This window comes from Scyliorhinus torazame, chromosome 17 (genome assembly GCF_047496885.1).
Source record: "Scyliorhinus torazame isolate Kashiwa2021f chromosome 17, sScyTor2.1, whole genome shotgun sequence".
In the NCBI taxonomy this organism is placed as follows: Eukaryota; Metazoa; Chordata; class Chondrichthyes; order Carcharhiniformes; family Scyliorhinidae; genus Scyliorhinus; species Scyliorhinus torazame.
The window spans coordinates 81,173,579-81,183,104 of NC_092723.1; the positions used below are offsets into that span (position 1 = coordinate 81,173,579).

Consider the following 9,526-nt stretch of genomic DNA (forward strand, 5'->3'; position numbering starts at 1 on the left):
GCACACAAAATGGCGAGGATTAGTGGGAAACCAGAGGACTGGGAAGCCTTTAAAAGTGAGCAGAGGACAACTAAAAAAGCAATAAGGGAGGAGAAGATGAAGTACGAGTGCAAGCTAGCTAGTAATATAAAGGAAGATAGGAAGAGATTTTTTCAATATATAAGATGCAAGAGAGAAGCAAAAATAGACTTTGGACCACTGGAAAATGTGGCTGGAGAAGTAATAATAGGAAACAAAGAAATGGCAGACGAACTGAATAGTTACTTTGCATCAGTCTTCACGGTGGAAGACACCAGTGAGATACCAGAGCTCCAGGAGAACCAGGGGGCAGAGGTGAGTGCAGTGACCATTACTAAGGAGACGATTCCGGGGAAACTGAAAGGTCTGAAGGTGGATAAGTCGCCTGAACCGGATGGACTACACCCCAGGGTCCTAAAAGAGATAGCTGAGGAAATTGTGGAGGCATTAGTGATGATCTTTCAGGAATCACTGGAGGCAGGAAGGGTTCCAGAGGACTGGAAGGTGGCTAATGACCACTGTTTAAGAAGGGAGGGAGGCAGAAGACGGGAAATTATAGGCTGTTAGCCTGACGTCGGTCATTGGTAAGATTTTAGAGTCTGTTATTAAAGATGAGATCTCGAAGCACTTGGAAGTGCATGGTAAAATAGGACCGAGTCAGCACGGCTTTGTCAAAGGGAGGTTGTGTCTAACAAATCTGTTAGAGTTCTTTGAGGCGGTAACAAGCAAGTTAGACAAAGGAGAATCAGTGGACGTGATTTGTTTAGATTTCCAGAAAGCCTTTGACCAGGTGCTGCATAGGAGACTATTAAAGAAGTTAAAAGCCCATGGCGTTAAGGGTAAGATCCTGGCATGGATAGAGGATTGGCTGACTGGCAGAAGGCAAAGTGTGGGGATAAAGGGGTATTTTTCAGGATGGCAGCCGGTGACTAGTGGTGTGCCTCAGGGGTCTGTGCTGGGACCACAGCTTTTTACAATATACATTAATGATCTGATGAAGGTACTGAAGGCACTGTTGCTAAGTTTGCAGATGATGCAAAGAACTGTAGAGGGACAGGTAGTATTGAGGAAGCAAGGGGGCTGCAGAAGGACATGGACAAGCTAGGAGAGTGGGCAATGAAGTACAATGGGGAAAAGTGTGAGGTTATGCACTTTGGAAGGAGGAATCTAGGCATAGACTATTTTCTAAATGGTGAAATGCTTCGGAAAGCAGAAGCACAAAGGGACTTGGGAGTCCTTGTTCACGATTCTCTAAGGTTAATGTGCAGGTTCAGTCGGCAGTTAAGAAAGCAAATGCAATGTTAGCATTCATGTCAAGAGGGCTAGAATACAAGACCAGGGATGTACTTCTGAGGCTGTATAAGGCTCTGATCAGACCCCATTTGGAGTGAGCAGTTTTGGGCCCCATATCTAAGGAAGGATGTGCTGGCCTTGGAAAGGGTCCAGAGGAAGTTCACAAGAATGATCCCTGGAATGAAGAATTTGTCGTATGAGGAACTTTTGAGGACTCTGGGTCTGTGCTCATTTGAGTTTAGAAGGATGAGAGGGGATCTTATTGAAACGTACAAGATACTGTGAGGCCTGGATAGAGTGGATGTGGAGAGGATGTTTCCACTTGTAGGAAAAACTAGAACCAGAGGCCACCATCTCAGATTAAAGGGGCGATCCTTTAAAACAGAGATGAGGAGGAATTGTTTCAGCCAGAAGGTGGTGAATCTGTGGAACTCTTTGCCACAGAAGGCTGTGGAGGCCAATTCACTGGAATGTCTTTAAGACAGAGATAGATAGGTTCTTGATTAATAAGGGGATCAGGGGTTATGGGGAGAAGGCAGGAGAATGGGGATGAGAAAATATCAGCTATGAATGAATGGCGGAGCAGACTCGATGGGCCAAGTGGCCTAATTCTGCTACTGTGTCTTATGGTCTGATGCCATCCTCTCTTGACTTGGGTGAGAATGGTACAACTGAGCTAATGGTTCACTCTGTTATTGGTATGAAAGGTGGGCTCTAGTGGACAGGATGTGGGTCAAATGTTCTATTGTGTGTGAATTTTTCAATGAAATTAAAGCATGAAGATGACCTTGATAACTAGATTTTTTTCTCGTGAGCCATGTGCAATATGATTGTGCTGTGTTGGTTGTCAATCAAATAACTTGCTAATGTGGAAACTGTCTAACTGCTGCAGTAATTGTTCAAGCAGCGACAGAAAGAGAAACTAAAACTGTTCTGCCCAATGTAGGTTAATTCTAACAGCTCAGGTGGGCACTGCGTGGGAGAGAGCCCAAGGGTGATGTTCATAACAAACTGCCAAGTGTGGGAACAGCTGTTTCCCTTTTCATTAATTAAGTTAAAACAGAATGTTTAACAGTTGCGTGCAAAAAGATAGTGAGAGAACTGCTCCAGCATAGCCATACCCTGGGCCTGGGACAGTTCTCCCTGTGGAATAGGGACAAAAGCACTAATTCATCTTTTGTTCTCTGACAGTCTGACCTGGCCAATAATGAGCATCGACTGAAAGCAAAACTCCAGCTGCTCTGCCTGATGGAGGTAAATTCTGCAGTTACAGAGTTGCTATGATCATGTTACAGTAGTAAATGAATAGGTAATCTGAAGTAAGCAATTCCTAGAATTGTCACTCCTGAATTTAGATAGAATGTCCCAAAATGAGCCTTGTCGAAAAATGTTCCCTTTCCTGCCAGTCTCGTTACTGCACTTTGATGTGCTGAAATGTCACTCGCCTAGTAATCCAGAGACCTGAGCTAATACTCCAGCACAACAGTTTGAGAATTTGAATCAAGTATTTACAATGCAGCATCAGTAAAAGTGGTTAATAATTGTCACGTAAAGCGTAACTGGCTCACTTCTGCTTGCCTATATGACACATATGACTGCAGACAAGCATAAGAAATTGATATATCAAACTGCTACTGAAGGCAGCTAGGGAAAGGGTAATTAGTGCTGGCAAATGTCCCCAGTGCCCATATCCTGAAAATTAATTTTGAAAGCTCAGAAAAACGATAGATTTTATTGATGACACATCATTGCACTTCATAACATTGAATTAGTTGCAGATAAGAGTCCTCTATTGTCAGGTTCCTTATCCCATATTAACACTTGTGCCATTCTCAAGCTGGCCACTCTGAGATATATGAGTGAGATTGGGCTAACGTGTCTGCCAGTTCTCTCTCTCTCTCTCTCTCTCTCTCTCTCTCTCCCCCGCCCCAACTGTTTCCCGGCACTGTGCCAAGTAAGATTGAAACTGTGCCGTTTCTTGTAAACAAAGGGACCAGCAGTATGATTCCTGGTAAAGGTTTGTGCCATTTTATTAAAACAAAAGAGCCCAATGAGGTTTCAACAAGTTGTGAAGCCCGGAATGTTACAACTGCTGTGTTAGCTGTTAAAAGATTTATTGCTGTCTCAAGCACTAATCTGAATAGAAGACAACGGAGAGAGCCAAGCTTAGAATAATAGGCAGTTAACTTTCGCAATTCATTCGGGGGAGATCACTTGAAGAAGCAACCTCTGTATCTGGAATAGAAACCAACCAAACTAAGGATGTGAGGTTAGGGTAGGCAGGAGAAGTTGATGTAGAAGCTTAACCATAACATTGAATAGAGAAGCAAGCTCAGTGGACTATTTCGCCCATTCCTCCTTTATTTCTCATATTCTTTTTGTGCACTTGGCTTAGTAACAGATAATAAAAAATGTCACCGATAATTTTTTTAAATGTGACCGAAAAATAATGTAAAGTTATGGGCCAATCTTTCAGTCTGGTCCTTAGGGGAGCTGAGAAAGATTGGAAACTTGATATACAATATTGAGCAGTAAGGTCACCAGTTTGATGCAGCTAAATATCGCTGCAGTAAGTCCACGGGTTCCTTACACTGCTGTGTATGGTGCAATTACAGATGTCATTGTCACAGTTCTAGAGAAAAAACCCAAAGGCGATTAAAAGCTTGGAACCTCAATAGTAAACAATCATACCTGTAACCAGTTACAAAGGATTCACACAACCTGTGGTTTGTGTCGAGGCCCTGCTCCAAGCCTCACGATTGTGGTTGATCTCTGGCTGTATTGTGCAACAGAAAATTAAAGGAAATGCTCAGCAGATCTGACAACATCTGTGGAGAGATAAATAAAGTTAACATTTCAAGGCAGTGACATTTTGTCCGTTCCGTCATCAGCCTGAAACATTAACTCTGTTCTTCCCTCCACACAGAGACTGCCAGACCTGCTGAATATTTCCAACATTTTTGGTTTCTATTTCAGATGTACAGAATTCAGTCTTCTGCTTATGTTGCACTTTGGGTGGGAGAAGTGCTGATTGTAGGTCTCTCTCTCGTGCACGCTCCCTTTCAGTGGAAAGGAAAGTTGGACAGGTGTATAATGTGGGTGCCGGTAGTCCCCACTTACCTGTAAAACCCGTCTCCCTGCAGCTTAAAGTGCACATTACTAACGTTGTGTCTAATCAGTTAGTTTTTGTTGGCTTTCATTCTGTTGTTTTTATTGAAGTTCTTTGTATTTCTGAGATGGTGTTTACAAGACCGGCAAACCACCGGCAGATGACCTTCCAGGAAATATCCCACCAGGCCAAAGTATCTGTCAATGAGGTGAGTTTGAGGTTATGTCTTTAAATAGGTTCTCACAGAGAGTTTGTCCTTTGTGGCATGGGCCTGCTACCCCCATCCAGGTGCAATAGGGCTTGCCACCCATTTCACAGGGCTTCAACATTTCCTCTCTCTCTAGATTTGAAATTTATAACTTTGTTAGCATATCAATGATCTGGGATATTAAATCTTTCAACTTCCATTTCCTCATCTTGTTGGCGGTGTGAGGGCTTGCACAAAGTGTAGGTTGAGCCTCTTTCAAATGCCGAGGTTACTACTGCATAGTGGTTGATGAATTATTGCTCTACTAAATAACGGTTCATAACTAAAATTTTGCCCAACTCTGTCATTACTATTTGCCTCTAGTGCTTCTATGTTTGATCAGCTTATTTCTGAATTGGAGAGAACTGATCCGCCAACTAGAATTGAATTCTGCATTTTTGTTTTTATTTTGTATTTGTGTGTTTTCGCATTTCACTTCCTTTTGGATTCGTGACCGAAACAGCAACGAGGTTAATGGGACTGGTATTAGGCCATGTCACTGCTGATATCTGCTGCGAGCACACACAGGAGGATTACTTTGCTCTTGACGTCCGTTGAACACTGAGCTCAGTGCAATGGGTTTGTCAGCTACTGGCCCACAGCCCCACCTTCAGGCATGTTCTAATAGACAAGGTGCCATTCTGGGGAGGTTGCCATTGGCAAGTGGCATGTGAGGGTGGGATTTATTAAGCTAGCTGACGTGAGGTAAGTCCTGCACTATTTTAGGGCCGCAAGTTAGCACAGTGATTACCATTGTTGCTTCAAAGCTCCAGGGTCCCAGGTTCGATTCCCGACTTGGGTCACGGTCTTCCAGGTGCTCCAGTTTCCTTCCACAGTCCAAAGATGTGTAGGTTAGGTGGATTGGCCATTCTAAATTGTCCTTGGTGTCCAAAAAGGTTAGGTGAGGATACTGGGTTACGTGGATAGGGTGGAGATATGGGCTGAATGGCCTCCTGCACTGTAAATGTTATGCTATGATTAGTCCCTGTTCTGTCCTATCAGGTTGAAATGTTGGTGATGAAAGCACTATCTGTGGGCCTGGTGAAAGGGAGCATTGATGAGGTGGACCATAAAGTTCACATGACCTGGGTTCAGCCGCGAGTCATGGACCTGCAACAGGTAAAACCCATCAGATGGCTACTTCCAGTTTTGTAGCCTGTGGACATACTTGTTGTGTTTTGAAATTGAAGGTCTCAAATTAGGAAGCACTGTTTCCCCACACAGTAGTGAGCATTAGGAACACATTTTCCCCTAAAAGCTCTGGATAGCTTGACCAAATGAAACACCATCCAGGCTGACTCCCTCAATGCAGCACCAAGGAAGAGATGTTAAACTAAAGCCCCCTGTTTAGATGGATGCAATGCACTTACCTTGGCCAGCATTTCACCCCTACTGACCTCTGGTTCCTACATGACAGTACTTGCAGCAGTTCCAAAATAATCCATTCTCTGTGAAGCATTCCTAGTGACAGCCTGAGGATGTTTAGCTATGTAAGCATAGGATCTTTCATTTTAACTGCACATACCACAGCCTAGAATTTCTATGAGGCATATTTTACAGAAACAAATTCAATAATTATTGCACTGATGGCTCATTGGTTGTTGCAACATTTCAGCTTGTAATCTAAAGGGGTTTTTGTTGCATCTAACTTAAACCTAGTCACTTGTATCAGTGTTTCAGACAATTTTGAGCTTAAAAATCTGGAATTAACAGTCTAATGATGACCATAAAACTATCCTCGATTATCATAAAAACCTATCTGGTTCACGAATGTTCTTTTAGGGAAGGAAATCTGCCGTCCTTGCCTGGTCTGGCCAACGTGTGACTTCAGACCCACAGCAATGTGGTTGACCTTTAAGTGGCCTAGCAAGTCACTTAGTTGAAGGGTAATTAGGGATGGGCAATAAGTGCTGGCCTTGCCAGTGATGCCCACATCCCATGAATTAAAACAAAAGCTCACCATAGATATTTCTGACACAGTCTGACTTTATCCTGACCACCTCCCAGCCCCAACCAGCAGCAGTGATTGTATATTTACAATGAATCTAAGAAACCATAGCCTTCGGGCAGGTGGGGGAGTTATTCAGTGTATCCAAACACATCCCCATATCTTGTGAATAAATGTCCACATGAGGCAGTGTTGTTCTGGCGCTGATTTCTGGTTAGATGAATTACGTGAACGTGTGACTATCTTTGTAACCTTCAGGTATCAGCCATGAAGGAGCGGCTAGAAGCTTGGTGTGCTGATGTGAAGAATATCTCCATCCTAGTTGAAGACCATGCCCATGAGGTTCTTGGCTGAAACTCCATTGTACTCGCTTGTCATTTGCATTATAATGTTCAATCTTGCAAAACTTGAAAAAAAAACTTCTAATGTTTTGTTTGCTGCAGAAGAAAGTTAATCCTGTTATTTCCTTGTGAATTTAAATAAACATATACCATTTTGTGTGTTACACAGGATATCATAGATTATCATAGATTATCATAGAATTTACAGTGCAGAAGGAGGCCATTCAGCCCATTGAGTCTGCACCGGCTCTTGGAAAGAGCACCCTACCCAAGGTCAACACCTCTATCCTATCTCCGTAACCCAGTAACCCCACCCAACACTAAGGGCAATTTTGGATACTAAGGGCAATTTAGCATGGCCAATCCACCTTACCTGCACATCTTTGGACTGTGGGAGGAAACCGGAGCACCCGGAGGAAACCCACGCACACACGGAGAGGATGTGCAGACTCCGCACAGACAGTGACCCAAGCCGGAATTGAACCTGGGACCCTGGAGCTGTGAAGCAATTGTGCTATCCACAATGCTACCGTGCTGCCCACTGGGGTTTGAATGTCTTAAGAGTGCATTTACCAGAGAGCATTCTCGATCAGTATGTCCCCAGCCCTGAGGAACAAAGCAGACCTGCATCTAGTTCTGTGGAATACATAAGAAATCAGACCAACAGTTAGCCCTTCTAGCCTGCTCTACTCTTCAGTAAGATTAGGGCTGATCTACTGTGGTCTCATCTTTCCTGCCTATCCTATAATTGTCGATCTGTTGTAAATCAAAACTCTGTCCAACTCGGCCTTGAATATATTCAATGACCAATCCTCCACTGCTCTCTGGCTATAGAGTTCCAAAGATTAACAACCCTCTTGAGAGAAAATATACTCCTCATCTCCATTGTCAATGGGAGATCCTTTATTTTGAAATTGTCCCCTTGTTCTAGATTTGCAATTGAGAGGAAATCCTCTCCGCCTCCACCCTGTCAAGAATCGTTCATATCAATCAGATTACCTCTCATTCGTCTAAATATAATGGGGCCGACTTTCCCCCGATCATCCTCTTGCCCTTAATATACTTATAAAATATCTTTGGATTTTCCTTCATTTTCCTGCTAGTGTTTTTCATGCTGCCTCTTCGATCTCCTAATTTATTTTTAAATGTTTCTTTATTCTCCTCCTTTTACACATTTTCTCCCAAATTTACACCCACCAACAAAAAACAATAATCAGTAACAAATATGTCAATCCCCATAACAATAACAACGATCCCATCCTCCCACCAAACCCCAAACATTCGCCCGCATGTTCACGTAAACAAATGACAAAAAGGAATCGGGAATCACCCATAGACACCATTAACACACACCGCTTCCCACTCACCCCTCCCCCAACTAATGTTCAGTGTTATCCAGTTCTTGAAAGTGCATAATGAATAATGCCCATGAATTGTAGAACCCCTCTATCCTTCCCCTCAGTTCAAACTTAACCTTCTCAAGAGTCAAGAATTCCAGCAGATCCCCCCGCCACGCCAGGGCACAGGGTGGAGAGGTTGCTCTCCATCCCAACAGGATCCGCCTTCGGGCGATCAACGAGGCGAAAGCTACAACATATGCCTCTGCACCCGTTTCCAACCCTGGCTGGTCCGACACCCTGAATATGGCCTCCCGTGGGCCTGGGTCCAGTTTCACGTGCACCACTTTAGAAATTACCCTAAAAACCTCCTTCTAGTAATCCCCTAGCTTTGGACTGGACCAAAACATATGAACGTGATTAGCGTGCCCCCCCCCCCCCCCCCCCCCCCGGGCAACATTCACACACATCTTCTACTCCTTCAAAGAATCGGCTCATCCTCACCCTCGTGAGGTGTGCTCTATATACCACCTTCAGCTGTATCAGCCCCAACCTCGCGCACGAGGTGGAGGCATTTACTCTCCGGAGCACCTCACACCAGAACCCCTTCTCCATATCCTCTCCCAACTCTTTCTCCCACTTTGCTTTGATCCCTTCCAGTGGTGCCTTCTCCTCTTCCAAAATAGCTCTGTAAACCGCTGACACTACCCCCTTCTCCAGTACCCCTGTCGTCAGCACCTCCTCCAGCAATGTGGAGGCCGCTCCTCCGGGAAGCTCTATCTCCTATTTGGCAAAGTCTCGAACCTGCATGTACCTAAACATTTCCCCCTGCTCCAGCCCATACTTTGCTTCCAGCTCCTTCAATCCTGCAATCCGACCCCTAAGAAACAAATCTTTCAGTGTCTTAATCCCCTTCTCCTCCCATTTCCGAAAATTTCCATCCTACCTCCCTGGCTCAAATCTGTGGTTCCCCAGAATCAGCATTTTCCTTGACCCTGCCCCCAACCCGAAGTGTTGGCAAAACTGGCTCCAAATTTTCAATGAAGCTATTATTACCGGACTCCCTGAGTACTTCCCAGGGGCTATCTGGAGCGGCGCTGTTGCTAGTTCTTTCAATCCCGACCCCCTGCACAAACTCTCCTCCATTCTGACCCACTGAGATTCAACCCCTCTTACCCAGCTCTGCACCTTCTCCACATTCGCCGCCCAGTAGTAATACATCAGGTTCGGAAG

The 9,526-nt window shown here is 44.4% G+C and overlaps 1 protein-coding gene across 1 annotated transcript in view; it reads left to right on the forward strand.

Moving 5' to 3' along the window:
* The window catches only part of LOC140393976 (26S proteasome non-ATPase regulatory subunit 13-like), a 92,655-nt gene extending 85,535 nt beyond the window's left edge, over positions 1-7,120 (forward strand). The window contains exons 10-13 of the mRNA XM_072480686.1: positions 2,503-2,565; positions 4,548-4,628; positions 5,670-5,786; positions 6,874-7,120. Of these exons, the coding sequence (XP_072336787.1) occupies positions 2,503-2,565; positions 4,548-4,628; positions 5,670-5,786; positions 6,874-6,969 (357 nt within the window). The 3' untranslated portion in view covers positions 6,970-7,120. The remainder of the gene's footprint in view (positions 1-2,502; positions 2,566-4,547; positions 4,629-5,669; positions 5,787-6,873) is intronic.
* Positions 7,121-9,526: the final 2,406 nt, after the last annotated feature.